The 16,350-nt window shown below is 39.5% G+C and overlaps 1 protein-coding gene across 1 annotated transcript in view; it reads left to right on the top strand.

Annotated features, from left to right (window-relative positions):
* The window catches only part of grm8a (glutamate receptor, metabotropic 8a), a 215,787-nt gene that overhangs the window by 185,484 nt on the left and 13,953 nt on the right, over positions 1-16,350 (top strand). Inside the window, exons 8-9 of the mRNA XM_053508952.1 lie at positions 4,929-5,068; positions 5,834-6,769. Of these exons, the coding sequence (XP_053364927.1) occupies positions 4,929-5,068; positions 5,834-6,769 (1,076 nt within the window). The remainder of the gene's footprint in view (positions 1-4,928; positions 5,069-5,833; positions 6,770-16,350) is intronic.

Here is a 16,350-nt window from a genome sequence, read left to right as displayed (position 1 = left end):
TAATATCAGTAATGGTTAGTGGTAGCTCAGTGGGTTGAGGCTCTGGGTTACTGATCCGAAGGTCAGCGGTTCGAGCCCTGCCTCTCCCAGGCTGCCATGGTGGGCTCGTGAGCAAGGCCCCTGACCCTGTGCTCCTACCTGGAATGTGCAAAGAAAAGAATTTCAGTAATGTGGTAAAGATGTAACTTAATTACGTAGTGAAATAAAATGCTTCCTTGATTTCTGTCTGTTTTGGATGCGGAGGATGTTTACCTTATCACACATTTTTTTTTTTTTTTACCAAAAATAGGAGAAAATTATTGAGGAGAGACGAAAGTGGATAAACTAAGCTCTCACTGTGTAATCAAAGTACTAATTACACAAAGAACAGATGACAGAAGCAAATGGTGGATGTTTTTGTATTATTTAAACAAAAAAAGATTACAATATTTCCCTTTATGATATGCAGTATTCTGAGGAAATATCGCATTAGGCCATCGCAGACCAAAAAAGAGTGCAGCTGCTTGTCTCCTGTAGGTTTAAGGGGTTGGATTGACCTGAGTAACCCTCGGTACCCATTGATCCACACACACCACTTCCAGAGACTGTTGGACTATTTCAGCTTAAACTCGAACAATACGTTACTAAAAGGCCCTAAGCCCTAATGACATGAGATTAAAGCCTTCGCTTCAATCACATAGAGAAAAGATCTCAGTAGAACACTTAAGATCCCTGAGCTCCTTAAAGAAAAGGGAATAAATCCGCCGAAGTCCACGCTCGACTATCCACACCGGGATGAAATAGTGATTAAATAAAGTGCTGAACGACTACAAACTGCCGTTACTCAGGAAGAGCTGTGGAAATCCACTGGTGTAAAGTTCCTCAGTCATTTACTGGTCGTCTTTTTTTTCACTAATATGGTCACAGGTGAGAAAAAAACAAAAAACATTCAGTATGTATAAAAGAAGGAAAGTGTATTTAGAATCCAGTCAGACGAAACCAAAACCTCATTAAAGATAGTGTCGAAAGGAGACCAGGGTCAGGATATCAGAAAACAATGCTGAGAGACACTGAAGAGAAGCCAGACGGAAGTAGGATAAAAGGTGAAAGGGGTTTATTTCTAGGCCAGAAGATTCCTCCTTTTGTGAAACACAGCCAGAGTGCAAAATGAATGGGTTCGTTTTTTGTCAGGTCCCAAACAAACCTTCATAGCTCTCAAAAAGTTTGACCAATCATCATCAAATTTAAATTAAAGCAAGGCAGGAGACTGGACGTTTTTTAATTAGTGTGTGTGTGTGTTTGCCCAGTTAAGTTGAAAGCTAAGCAGATATTTGTAGCTCTGATTATCAATGCTCTATAATACTGTATATTCAGCAGAACCCAGGCATACGTATGAATTCAAATGAATTCGTTACGGTGCAGGTTCTCATATTGCCATAAGATATAATGTAAATGCACACAATCCATTCCAGGCACCCAAAGATATCGCCAATATTACAAAAAAAAAGTGAAAAAATCACGTATCTTTTGAATGCATGGCAAAGGAAACGATAGTATCGTGGGTGGACTTTTTCAAAACAGCTTTCGCTGACTCCTAAGATTCGCCTCCCTGGGCTTTCCACTGACGCAAACAAGTTTTGAACGTCTCCTGGACGTACGTGCAAATTAGCCGGCGTTCAGTTCACCAGTTCAGTTCAGTTCAATCATTAAATATATACTAAATGGTCTGTCTATTATTGTAAATGTCAAAATACATAAAATTTATATAATAATAATAACAAACATTAAATAAGAATAATAATATATCAAAATATTAGTGCAGAAAAGCTACTTTTTACTTATTTTAACTCAATTACACACACTAATTTTTATTACTTACATTAATTGATTAATAAATTTTTGGTTGCAAATAGATTGTAAATTATGCGATACAATACCTATAAGTTGCATGGGTCACCACCATGTTGCTCCTGGGACGTGTCACTTGAATGTAGGTAAGGATGGGTTTTTTTTCCCCACAATACGCATGCAAAGCAAAAGCGAAAAGAAAAAGCATTGGCTTTTATTTTTACTGATTAAAGGGACACCAGCCCCCAAAACGTTTACATTTGGGCATTTGGCAGACGCTCTTATCCAGAGCGACGTACATTTTTATCTCATTACACATCTGAGCAGTTGAGGGTTAAGGGCTCAAGGGCCCAACAGTGGGGGCTCAAGGGCCCAACAGTGACAACTTGGTGGTTAAACCTGAGATCTTCCAAACCGTAGTCTAATGCCTTGACCACTGAGCTACCCCTGACCCCTTAAACAACAAAACCCTCAGATAAAGGTGAGGCAGAAAGTTAAACTAATTATTACCCCATAATATTATTGCATAGCATGTATGTTTTAATGTTCAGCGTCTTACAAAGTCCATGAACTCAAAGCTACAGTAAGTGCATGAGTAAGGTGTGTGTGTGTGTGTGTGTATGTGTGTGTGTGTGTGTGTATGTGTGGGTACGCCTTTATGTGCACAATAGGCTGGACAGTCCCTTTCAGCTCATGTCTGGACTATCACAAAGGCGACTTTCACTAGTGACGTGTAGACTCCCAGAGGTACAGGTCCAATGCATTCTTTTTTCTCCTGCAAATAGGGAAATTATCCATAGATGCTTCAAAGCATGCCTGAAGGACAGTGTGAGAAGAAGAAAAAAAAAAACCTTCAAGGTAAATAAAAAAGGAAAACCGAGTCAGAATGTTTGCAAGGTAACATCCCGGTGATTCTGTGAGATCTGTGTGACTGGCATGTTTAAGAAGATAACTGCTTGAGCCAGGTACATTAAGGCTTTTTTCCCCCCTCTGGTATTTAAAATACAGACACAACAACTGCAGGTAATTAGTTTGTTTTAATTAGGTGTTTTATTTAGTTTTGTTTTGCCTCAGGAGGCAAATTATGGATTAAAACTCTGACACCACAACGCGCTGCCTGAGTCAACAGATGTTAGGGCCATCGTCAGAGCTGTCACTCTTGGTGGAGCTGCGTTCTCAAGACGCGCTGTTACGATCAATTTCGGACAAGATTCTATTTGAAAACGTTGATGTGGTTATAAGACGTGGAAGTATGTGAGACAGGGACAACATTGAGATGCTGCTTTCACTTTTCACAAACTGAAATATATCTTAGATGATGGAGTTGATCGCCATGGCGATGATGTACTCTGGTAGCATATTCATATAAATAATAGAAAGGTTTTGTCTGTGTGTTGGTCAGAATCGCTCTTTCAGTGATATCTCTACGTTTCATACACTGGAAGACCACAAACCAGAAAAAGAATTATGTCTGTCTGTCTGTCTGTCTGTCTGTCTGTCTGTGTGTCTGTCTGTGTGTCTGTCTGTCTGTCTGTCTGTGTGTCTGTCTGTCAGTCTGTCTGTTTGTCTGTCTGCCTGTCTGTCTGTGTGTCTGTCTGTCGGTGTGTCTGTCTGTCTGTCTGTGTGACTGTCTGTCTGTCTGTGTGTCTGTCTAACAGAATTTAATAAAACCTTGCCAGGTTAAACCTACACCATAAGTGAAATGTAAATGTTGGGTAGTGAAGTGAAGTTATGAGCAGCTATTAAATTGTGGGCGCGTCTTAAACCCACCGCTGGGCAGAATTTAATAGGACTTTTGCAGCACTTACAGTAGATCTCTGCCTGTAGTTTAATCTGCACCATAAGGGAAATCAGAATGTTTAGTAAAAGTGATGGTATGAACAGTTATGTGTCAGATTTATTAATCTACTTTAAAATAATCTACTAATGCGCTACTGTCTCAATGTAAACAAACACCTGCACCAATAGATATTAATTAGAAAAGATAAACTGAATATTTTTACTGGGATTGGTTCATATTGGCGCTGAAGTATATATATATAGTACTGTATGTATATAGTATAAGTGAATTCTAACACACTTTTTTTTCCAGACAAATCTTGTAAAACAGGCAGATGTGTGTGGGCTTCAACCAGAAATAATAATATAATTGATGACATTAAGGCTGATTAAGGCTTTATGTTGAGCTATAACCTATTTCTACAAACGTTTTTCCCATTAACCACAGGTACGTCCGCTAGTCAGATGCTAATTTAATGGATCCTTTCTATGGTTATGAGTGTATGACGCTCAGATGAAGGTAGGAAAACTAATGTAGCGTGTGGCATATGTAGCTTGGTGATTTTATTTTCAAACAATTTCAATGTTTTAATTTGTTCCAGCTGTACGTTATTGTGTCAAGTCCCCACTTACAGTCTGTCTTTCGGTATCATCAGAATCACAGCGATCTCACCAGCAACAAAGTCGCCTGAATAATGGCTACAATATCACTCTCAGCTTTAAGAAACCAATTCCTTTCAGCTTTGGGATTCGGTAAAACCAGACATGGTCACGTGTGCATGCTCTCCTAATACTTTTCCACTGACAGCGTGTGTGCCAGAGCTGTTCAGCACAAAACAGCTGGTCTCCCGCCAGTAGAAGTGGCTCAGTTATCTCACCAAATACACTTCTGTCCTGGAACTGAGGGACCAGTTCATAAACGCTGACAGTAACTCATAGCTTCCTTCCTTCAGAGAGAGAGAGAGAGAGACATGTGGGAGGATCTCCTTTCCTCTCATTGTGCAATAGTGCAGCAATCCTCCCATGTACATCAGGGACTCGTGTGTTATTCATTCCAGTGGCACCTGCATGTCTTTGCTCCTTCCCCTTCAGCCAGGCTGGTCGAAACGGCAGAGAGTTCCTGCGATCATGTGGTGTGTGCTCAGGAAATCACTCTTTCTGTTTCTGAAATGTGCATGCCGTAGCATAAAAGAACAAAACAACTTAAGCTGCTGTCACAAAACTTCAAACAAAAAATGTCAGAATGATTAATTTTCACCTTATTATGCAGGAAGATTGATGTGGCATTTAAGATGATGAATGTATCCTGCGCTGTCTTTCAGGAAGTGCAGGGACTCCAGTTTCCTTCAATCAAAATGGCGACGCACCTGGACGCTATGACATCTTCCAATATCAGATAAGCAAGGCTTCGGTGGCGGAATATAAAGTGATCGGAAGCTGGACAAATAAGCTGCACTTAGATGTGAGTGAAGATTGTATGAATATGGGTGAAGATGATTGGGTTTTTACGGGTATGAATGAAGTGGGAAAACAAAACTAACAGATTTGTAGAACTATTAGGATATTGTAATTGGCACACCGTGTTTCTGTGAACTTGGACAGCAAGACGCAAAGCAGAGACCTAATGCGAACTGCAGCAGTCCCTTTAAACAAACCTGACTGCTCTACTCGAGAATTAAATTGTCCTTAAAAGTGCTTCTGCAGACTTCCACCCTGTGTGTGCTTATTATAGTTTTTAATAGTAGATTTGTTAGATCATTAGTCAGTTACTGAATACAGGCATGTTACCCTTTAAAAAACTTTTATTAAAATACAAAAGGATCCAAAATGATACAAAACAAACCAAAGCCAGGAATAAAACATGTATATTTCTGGGTACTTGACTCATCAGGAAGAGAAATTATATATATAACAATATAACAATTGTGAACAAGATAGGCCGATTAGAGTTTAGCGAAGCTTGAATGAGATTTCACTGTATGAATAGAGCGGGGAATAAAGCCTCACTCTACAAGTTCATAAAAAGCTGCGAGAAAATGGGGGAATGTTTAAGGATTATTCCCTAATTCTCTAATCTGCCAGTACTGCTTACTTTGACACGTCACATAAAATAAATCTGACTTACACACTGATTATGTACAGTATTTGCTAACGTATGGCTTCTGGCACCCTGTATGAATCTTAAAAGCCTTTATCTGTGCCTCTGCAACTGTGCTTGTGAATTCAGGTGAATGCCATGCGCTGGAGGACCGGTGTCCACACTCTCCCCGCGTCTGTGTGTAGCGTGCCGTGCCGCATGGGTGAAAGGAAGAAGATCGTGAAGGGCGTCCCATGTTGCTGGCACTGCGAGCGCTGTGAGGGATACCACCACCAGGCCAGCGAGTTCAGTTGTGAGATGTGCCCGTATGAACAGCGACCAGACCGCAACCGAACTGGGTGCCAGCCTATTCCCATCATCAAGCTGGAGTGGTACTCACCCTGGGCGTCTGTGCCCGTTTTCATCTCGGTGCTGGGAATCTTGGCCACCAGTTTTGTCGTGATCACGTTCGTGCGCCATAACGACACGCCTATTGTGCGGGCGTCGGGCCGCGAGATGAGCTATGTCCTATTGACAGGCATCTTCTTGTGCTATGCTATCACCTTCTTGATGATCGCTACACCGACTGTTGCAGTCTGTTCTCTGCGGCGCATATTTCTGGGCCTGGGTATGTGCTTCAGCCACGCCGCGCTGCTCACCAAGACCAACCGGATCCACCGGATCTTTGAGCAGGGCAAGAAATCTGTCGCAGCACCGCGCTTCATCAGTCCTGCCTCACAGCTGGCCATCACCTTTAGTCTTATCTCGGTGCAGCTATTTGGCGTGTTCGTGTGGTTTGCCGTTGACCCGCCTCACACGGTGGTGGACTACGGTGAGCAGCGCACTTCTGACCCAGACAAGGCACGGGGGGTTCTCAAGTGTGACATTTCTGACCTTTCTCTCATTTGCTCATTGGGCTACAGCATCCTCTTAATGGTCACATGCACTGTCTATGCCATCAAGACCCGTGGGGTGCCAGAGACGTTCAACGAAGCCAAGCCTATTGGATTTACAATGTACACGACTTGTATCATTTGGTTAGCTTTTATACCCATCTTCTTTGGCACCGCACAGTCAGCAGAAAGGGTGAGTTTTTTTTTTTTATCATTATTATTATTCATTCCTTCTGTCTTAACTATTATTTCTGGCAGCGTTTGATTCATGTATGCATGATTTAAAATGAGTGCCTTATTAAAAGCATGGTCAGACCCAGCGGGGATTCTCCGCTATAAAATTCCCCAGGCTGGAAGGCCCAGAAATGCCCCTCTGACATCGGCTACAGATGGACTCTAGGATCCAGGCATATGGTCTTAAGCTCGCTGGGGAGAGATATTGATCTTTGAAGATGAAAATTAAGCCAGGAATTTTAATTAAGGTTGAAGATTTTAGCTGTTTTTTGGCATTTAAGGAATATCAGATAAGAAACTACTGAGTAGAGACTAAACAAGCGCCATGGATTGCTATTTATATACCCTAACCAACATATGGTTTTACTTGTTTTTCTTTATTTTTCCTTATCTCTATGAGATTAACCTCTTCATTGCTAACTAGATATTTTAATATTTACATCATTTGGCAGAAGCTCATCTCCAGTGTGTATTACACTTTTATTTCATTACACATCTGAGCAGCTGGGGGTTAAAGCTAGTGGTCCAACACCTTACCCACTGGGTGACCCCTGCCCTGTGGCGTGATGTGATGTCCGGCAAAGTGTTGCATAATTACATTAACACCAGATTCGGAAATCAAGACTGTTTATCTGACTTAAATTACTGCTGGACTCTTAACGAGGACAAATTCATTAATTTGTAGAGAAAACCTCCTGTGCAAATAATCCATATCAGCAACCTGGTGTCACATCTTCAGCCATAAAAGGGTGATGTCTGTAAAGGTAATGTCTTGAGGAGGTATACAACAAATGACTGATGCATTTGTTCTATTAATGCTAGACTTTTTCATATTCAGAGTGTCAAGCCGAATATGAAAAACGTCTAACATTAATAGAACAAATGCTCATAAATTCAGTTCATCAGTCATTTATTGTATAACTCCTCAAGCATTGTTTTCCCCCCACAGTCAGCAATACACCACACGCTGTATCAATACAGGATACATTTTATATTGAATGCAAGAAGATGATTATCATTTTTTAAAGCGAAATTCTCATTGTGCATGCTAGTCACATGTTTTTGATATTAAACTCAAAGTGTGGCAAGGCTGTGATGGACTCGCATTCCAACCAGAGTGCACTCCTGGGAAAGGCTCTGGATCAACTCTGTCCCTGACCAGGGTTAAACGCTTACCTAGGATGAATATATAGCCGAAAAAATTGCTTATAAGAAAGTAAAGGCATTAATGCAGAGTGAGTCAAAAACGCTATGTAGTCAAATTCCCATGGAAAGCTCGACTCTGAGTAGCATTGCATTTGTTACTGTGCCTCATCAAACGCAAGCCATTCAAGAGATTTTATTTGTCATTCGTATATGTACCAACAGTATAAGTGCATCGGATTTTTTTATCTGCAGAACTTCTCTGACTCAGTGATAAAAAAAAGTAAGATAACAAAAGTAGAATAAACGTATAGAACAAGAATAAATAGTAGAAGGATTTAAGCTATCAGTTTATACAAACACTATAACATGATCTAGTACAGTAGTGTTTAACATGATACACAGGTATTGAAATATTGCATTTATTAGGATTTTCAAATTGCACCCTATAGCAAAATTTTCTTGCTTAGAAAGATGTTTTTCTGGTCTCGAGACTAAATTGATCTTTATCATTATAAGCTTGATTTTGTATTGTAAGGAGAAACAAAGAGAAACAACAGAAGTATTTGAGAAATCTGAGATGTGGATGAGCAACAATGCTACATTTAAATGACAAGCAAATTAAAAATAATACATCTTAATTGTTTTATTGCACTTTATTCTTTACTAATAAATCGGTGAAGGGTAATAACTCAAGCGTATACCAGATACGTGTGTACACTGCTGTATACTACATTTCATCAACATTACAACTATGAACTATCGGGTCTCCTTTCGCATGATGTTTTCCCAAGGACACATACTACTGTATGGCTGATGGGAATACATCCTTTAAATCAAGCTGTTATTGGGATATTTCCCCACTTCTTATTTTCAGATGTCACCTACAGTAAGTTGAGCTTAATTCTTGCTTATTTGTTAACATTAGTTCATGCCAATAGTTCACACTGCGTAAAAGATTTTTGGAGTTTGTGGTTATGGACTCACTTTGAAATTCAGTGACTTCACCTTTAAACTCATGCATTTGAATCATCCATCATTCTGGACCTGGAACAATTGGATTGTTCCCAATCAAACTTTTGAAAAGAAGTGAAAAACAGTTTTTTTATTAAATCTTACACTATATGTCAAACAAATAAATCGACTGAAAGAAAAAATCGTAATTACTGATGACTTCAAATGTCAGCAGTTTTGCTGAACTGAAAATTAGGCGAAAAAGTGATGTTTATGAAACAATGGCAAATCATGGTGTAACCCTCGGCATGTGGGGGAGTGAAATTTGGTTTCTACAGTGTTGTCTTGCAAAGTCATTATTGCAGACATTTGCTCAAATTTGTGCTGATGATGGCTCTAGACTGCTGGTGTGACATACACCAAAACTGTCCCATTAATAGATCTGAAGGTGAAGGTCATTGTACCCATAAGCCTGAAGGTCACTGTACCCATAACTCCTGGGCCTGATTCATTATCTTTGATAAAATCATGTTTCAAAGTTTGCATAAGCCAAACCCCCCCTAAAAAAACATTATACCAGTTAAACAAAGGCTTTGCATTTTGACAAATGGCAATTACCCATAAATTACCAGACATGTGCAGGCACAGCGGAGTTGTGTTTAACGACGCCGACAAAACTCAAAAAAGGCCAAATTCACAAAGCAGAAAGGGCACAATGGATACTAAACATTAAAGAAAGGCATTTTCTGAGCCACTATGAAGTACTATTGACTCATGCCTACAAGAATAATAAAACATTGTTTCTCAGTGTACCCATAGGAGTCACGGCCGCTGAAAAGGCCAAAAATATGACCTTGTGTGAATGGTGCGTGGTCTATTCACTGCAGTGTGTGTAAGGTCAGAAGAGAATGGATTGACACAAAACTGAGTCAGAAAGTATTACTGCTATTACTGTTGGCTTCTAAAGGCATCATGCAGAACTTTTTCATTAATATCAATTCTGCTATTGGCACCGCCTCGGCTTATAGCTCACGTCTGTTCGAACCCCTGCCCACTGGCAGTGTGTGTCGGGTCGTTGTGTTGCCGCGTGATGAAGTTCCTCCCAATTAGATTGGACGCAGATGGAATGTTTTTGCAGACTCCCGAATTCGTTCTGCTGCTCCCATCAGGAGCTCCATCATCAATAAAGATTAGAGAGCCTGTTTCTAATCTTCTTTCGGGGGGTTATTGCACTAAAAGACCTGCACCCTATTAACTGCATTCTGGCGGTAATAGTTGCCAGCAACCCAGAATCGCATCATCTTTTGTTTTGCTTCTACATGCAATTGACTTACGTAGTTTCTGCACTACATTGTATTTTATGTAAGTATGAGGGGTGTTCAAGTCAAACTGGGACTTAACATTTAGAGAAGACTTTAGACACAGCATGCTGATGAGACCCTTAATAATAGACTCTTCATTTAATTTGAATGGTAAAGACGTTTTAAAGAAGGTGCATGCAGAACTCAAGACTGTTCAGCAAGTGGAACGGCTGATCCTTGAAAATCAATCGCCAACTTGCAGTAGAGACGCTTCTGTCAGTTGGAACTATACGCACAATCATTCACCAACACCTCATGCACACTGCAGGAACTCAGCTGGGAGTTATTGCCACATCCCAGTACAGTCCTGATCTCGCTTCAATCCATTTCCACATGTTTGGGCCATTGGGGCGTTTCAGACATGAATCACGGCTCCGGCGTACTGAGAAAAAATTTCTACCTTGTTGGTGTCCGAGCACTAGTGAAACACTGGGATAACTGCATTAGTGTAGCAGGGGATTATATAGAGAGATAAAGTGAGTACTCTCAAAACTATGTTCTGTTATTCTGTACAATCAAAAGTACTGCTTTGACTTGAACGCCCCTGTGCTTCCACTTTTTTTATTGTGCTCCTGAGACCTAAACCATTGGTGGTTGTTTTTTTTTTTTCAATGTAATCAATCCAGCTAATTAATCCATCAGGTATAAAATTTTTCTTAACATCAAGATTGTGTTTGGCAGTTGGTTATATTTGGAAACAAGTAGTGATGTATGGGTATGTAGAATTTAAAACTTAGCTGACCACGATGCCACCAGCCCTTTCAATTTACAGTATGTGTTTACCAGGCAAATATGAATAAAAATGCGGGAACGGTGATTTTTCTATTCTACCTTATAAGAATTTTCGATTTTGTATATGATTAATATAAATAAATCATGTTTAAAGGCAATCAATACCCAATACAGTAAATCCCCAACATACAGACGAGCTCCATTCTGAGAGCTTGTTTGTAAGCTCGATTTGTTCATAAGTCCAACAGACATTGTCTAGGCACTAGGATACTTACATGTTTTCCATCTTTTTTTTACCTTGCTCAGTTCTTTCAATTATTTTTTAAATCTCTTGAGATGCACACTGCACACACGTGACAATGTATGCTGAACATGTGATCTAACTTCTTTAAGTGAATATGCACAAGCTCTTATTCGTATCTTTGTAACTTGAATGTTCGTATGTAGGGGACTTACTGTACCTAGAGTGTAGCTTATGGTGTGTTTTGCATTTTTCTTCGATCTGATGCATTGAGCAAGACTATAGTTATAGATAATGACCCTCTTTTTAAAATAAACACAATTTAATCAGATTCTTCTATTTTAAAACCCTAACTTCACCTGGTCTGAGACCCCGCCTGCGGTAGTTGGCTGGAGCACATCCATCCAGTCTGCGTGTCAGTGCTGTGGCGCAGCACCTGTTAGCTGCACTCCTCTAATTATCCTCTCCGCTCAGTTCTGCGCTGCAGCCGTTCTGTTCTCAGCCGAATCGCTATGCTTAATTGCTCCGCGGTTACATGAAATGCGTACTTTGAAGAACAGCTGGACGCATTCTCTTCTTTCTCCACTGAGACAGATGGTTAGTAATAACCACACTGAAACAGCATGTATTAGGATAAATAACAACAACTTCTTGCACAGTTTAATGAGCACATTTATTAAGAAGAACCATACTCCAGCTGACAACAATGAAGTCGGACTTCATCATAGGCATCACTCATTAGACTCATTAATACCTGATACTTGTCAGAGGTGGCTCGGTGCTTAGCACTGTCGCCCGCAGGGTTGGGGGTTCGAATCTCGCTCTCTCGATCTTCCGGTCTGTGTGCATGTCTCCCGCTGGTTGGTACAGTAGGTGTCCTCTGAGTGCTCCAGTAGTTGCAGTACTCATTTTAGTATTCCACATATTTCCGTCTCCTGTTCCTCGTTCCCTCCATGCACACTCCATTCAGACGCACTTGTTGGAGCACTTGACTCTGCCTGTTTAGACTGTTACTATAAACAAGATCTCAAGTGTACTCAGCTGCCTCTGCCTCATAGTGACACATTCACTTGGCAACATTAGCAACTTACTATAGAGTGTTATTTATTTGTATTCCCTATTCTCATTAATCATGCCTGTTTCTGGGCAATGCAGCCTATTTATCAACTAATAATAATAAAATGATTTAAACAAGTATTATGCTATAAACCATTTGTTTTATTAACTGGTTTGCATCATGTCGCCAAAAATCCGAAACACATATGGACATATAGTTAGTCTGAAAGTCAAGTTAATATTAAAGATTAGCCTTAAATAAAACCAAACATTTTAAAATAAGGTGAAATATTTCAACAATAAAGGACTGAGACTAATACTCACTCTCACTCACCCATCATCTATACTGCATTATCTTGTATCATACACACTATGGGCATTCTGGGAAGACCGATTAGCCTAATCTGCATGTCTTAGGGGACTGTAGAAGGAAACCAGAGTACCAGGAGGAAACCCAGCGGCTGGGGGAGAACAAGCTAACTCCAAATACAAAGACCCGAGGCAGGAATCGAACCCGGAACCTGTAGGTGCAAGGCGACAGTGCTAACGGTTATAAGGTGTCTTGGCAAAAACAAAAACAAAAATGACTATAATACAGTACGTGACTATTTCTTTAACAAGTGAACACAGGTCCCAGAGCTCTCCTAAAGTGTGTGTGATAAATCTACAACTGAAATACACCCCACACAAACTCACAAATGTGGCATTCAGTGTCCATGTAACAAACATAGACATAGACATTATACATACAGTAAGACCCTTACATCCTGTATGAGCATTCTAGTTACAAACTTTCAAACATGTGAGCATCTGTTTGGCGTGTTTGTGTTTAATCATGGAAGTTAGATCACGTGTCTGGCGTAAATTGTCCCGTAAGTGCATCCTCTGCAAGTGATTGTGGTGTAGTGTACGGTACTGTAATGTACTGTGTAGTGTACAGGAGTGCAGCACGAGCCCAGGATGTCCGGGAGTAAGGCATAAAGCAGTTGTAATGAAGCTGGTACTTCTGGTAAGAAGCAGCAAGCAATAACGATGGAGAAAATAATTGAGAGAAGGGATCTAAATGAAAAGACGGCTTGTTCTTTTAACATGAATCGTTCAACCATCGGCAACGATTTTAAAGAAGAAGGATCATAAAAACATGTGAAATTGGCTGTGCCTAGACAATGTTTGTTGAACTTACGAACAAGCTTCTCTCTCTGAACTCTTTTATATGTAGGAGACTATGTGAGTATATACATATATAAGTGCTTATACATATTTTGACTAACTGTGTATGTGAATGGCGGCACGGGGGTGTAGTGGTTAGCACTATCGCCCTGCACCTCAAGGGTCCGGGTCGATTCCCGGCCAGGCTCGATTCCCGTTTCTGTGTGCATGGAGTTTGCATGTTCTCCCCGTGCTTGGTGGGTTTCCTCCGGGTACTCCGGTTTCCTCCCACAGTCCAAAGATATGCAGGTTAGGCTTACCGGCGTTCCCAAATTGCTGGTTGTGTGTGTGTGTCCTGCGATAAATTGGCACCCTGTCCAGGGTGTACCCTGCCTTGTGCCCTAAGCCTCCTGGGATAGGCTCCAGGTCCCGATAAAGCGGGATAGAAGATGAGTGAATGAGTGTATATGTAAAAATGTATAAGCACTTCAGGAAAAGAAAAATATTAAGAATATTATAATTTTTATTAAAATAATATTATAATATATAACAGTAAATATAGTATTAAAAAACTTTTTTTTTTTGGCTGACACTGTACAAAAAATGTCAAAGGACAAAAAGCAGGATTTTTTTTTCTCCTCATTATGTGTGTACACACACGAAAACCCATCTAAATATCTAGTATAACTATAAAGTGGATTTTATATCAAATAACTGTATGTACTCTTAAAGAGAGAGAAATAAGGAAAAGAAAATGGATTATTGTAATTCTTGTCTAATAACATATAATAATAATAATAATAATAATAATAATAATAATAATATAGGATATTAGAATATATAATGAGAATACTGCATTGTAATTCTTGGCTAATAACACATACCAGACTATGTTTTTAATAGAGAATAGCACGCAGCACAGCGGTATCCCCAACATGCCTTATTATTATTACTGTATCGCTATACACACAGCCTGTCAACTGTTATTCTGTAGTTTACACAGAAGTGTGCAAACACAACCCTCTAATACCTTTTGGACTTTCAGTCCAGTGAGTACATCTTGGGAAAACATATACAGTATAGCATCACATTATGCACAATTCTTGTTTCCTCCTGAAAACTGGCATATGGCAGTGTGTATACGAGACCGTACATGGAAGTGCAGGACACCAATCAGACTGTAACATTCTGTAAAGAGTGAATAAGAGATATCAGATACTCGTGGGCTTCTGAGGATCTGTGGCTGAAACATTTCTTGCCAGGCGTGTGTTCTCGCATGTACTGTACCGTATGTGCACTGCTAATCTCAGACACTTAGTATGGATGAGTGAGCATTAAAGAGCAGTGGGAATGCATCTCACACCCCTGCCGGTACGCTCTCCTTTAAGCCGAGCTCGCTGATTCATAAAGTGACATAAATAAAAGAGGGAAGTAAACTTTCAAATGCTGTTCGAATGAATTCCTTTAATGCCCGGGATTTTGCTTTTGAAGAGAGAATGAACTGTTAAAATCCATGGCCGTCTTTCCTAGTGACATTTCAAGCTAATTAGTGGGAGCAGAAGAGCATGACAGGATTTAAATGACAGCACGAGGGAAGTTCTAGACCCGAGAGCTCAGCAGGGCTCGTTTTTGAGAACGTTAAAGTGGGTGTGTTTGTGTTTATATCACTTGGGTTTATATATGAGCAGCCAATAATCATATCATAATTGAATAGTGACCTCTTCCATCTGTTCCTGTGGCACATGCTAATTAATGATATATATATATTAGAGAAGAACCAGATAGAGGTGTGATGATGGGTACCCACAATATTTGATTGTATTGAGTATTTTCATTAGTTAACCCTTTACAGCGGTACTTCGGCATAAAATGTATGTAAATGCAGATAATCCGTTCCAGCGACCCAAAAATATTACTAATTTCCAACATTATAATCATATTTTTACATATAAAAATAACCAAACATAAAGAAAAGACATGGAAATTAAATGAAACATGAAATGAAATATGAAATTAAATATGAAATAAATAAACAGTAAAATTGCCATATATCCCTTTACCTGGGCAAAGAACCACACTGGTCAAATTTTAGACTTTTTCCAGAAATTTGGTTTTAAAAAAAGATTTTCATTGTAGATTCAATTTTATAGGGAAAAAAAAGGTCAGGTGGTTCCTTGACCGATCGACCGTTCCTTAACATGTATATATAAACTACATATAAAAATACTCAGATAAAGTTAAAGAGACATTTATTTAAAAATAAAATAAAAATGTGCAAAATATACAAATCCCACGGAATGTCGTTTCTCACTTATTTTTTTTTTTTTGCAGTTTAAGAAATGGAAAAAAAAAAACTTTAGGCCATAATTCTCTTTTGATATTAATTGAAACTGGATGAAATGCCAGCTTGATCGAGTAGGAGTACAAGAGAGAAATCGTAATGTAACATGTAAGAGACATGCCATTTCTTTTTGTAAGATTATTATCATTATAGCCGTCATTCCTAAATTGACTTGCCCTGCTTCTGACCACATCATACTGATCAATTAGTAAGCCTTGAAAATGTGACTTTTTACAAGAGAACACTTCCTGAAAAGATGACTCTTAGTAAATAACAAACAACTCATAACAAAAGAGCAAATCTTACATAACTGTCTCTTTTGTGAAAATTTCTTTGTAAAGCCAAATTACCAAGTGTTTTTAAAATGTCTGTGACTGACTCCACTCCTGTAACAACAGCGGAAAATATTTTAAGTTTAAAAACTTTGCATTAGGGTTAAATACACCACATGGCCAAAAGTATTTGGACCCCTGACCATCCCACCCATACAGTACGTGGTTCTTCCCACAGTTGTATAGAATTGTGCATTGTGGCATACCAGTTCCCTTTCCTGGAAATTTGTG

Source organism: Clarias gariepinus, chromosome 12, assembly GCF_024256425.1.
Source record: "Clarias gariepinus isolate MV-2021 ecotype Netherlands chromosome 12, CGAR_prim_01v2, whole genome shotgun sequence".
Lineage (NCBI taxonomy): Eukaryota > Metazoa > Chordata > Actinopteri > Siluriformes > Clariidae > Clarias > Clarias gariepinus.
Note: the sequence above shows the minus strand (reverse complement) of the source record. Positions and strands in the feature narration are given on the sequence as shown.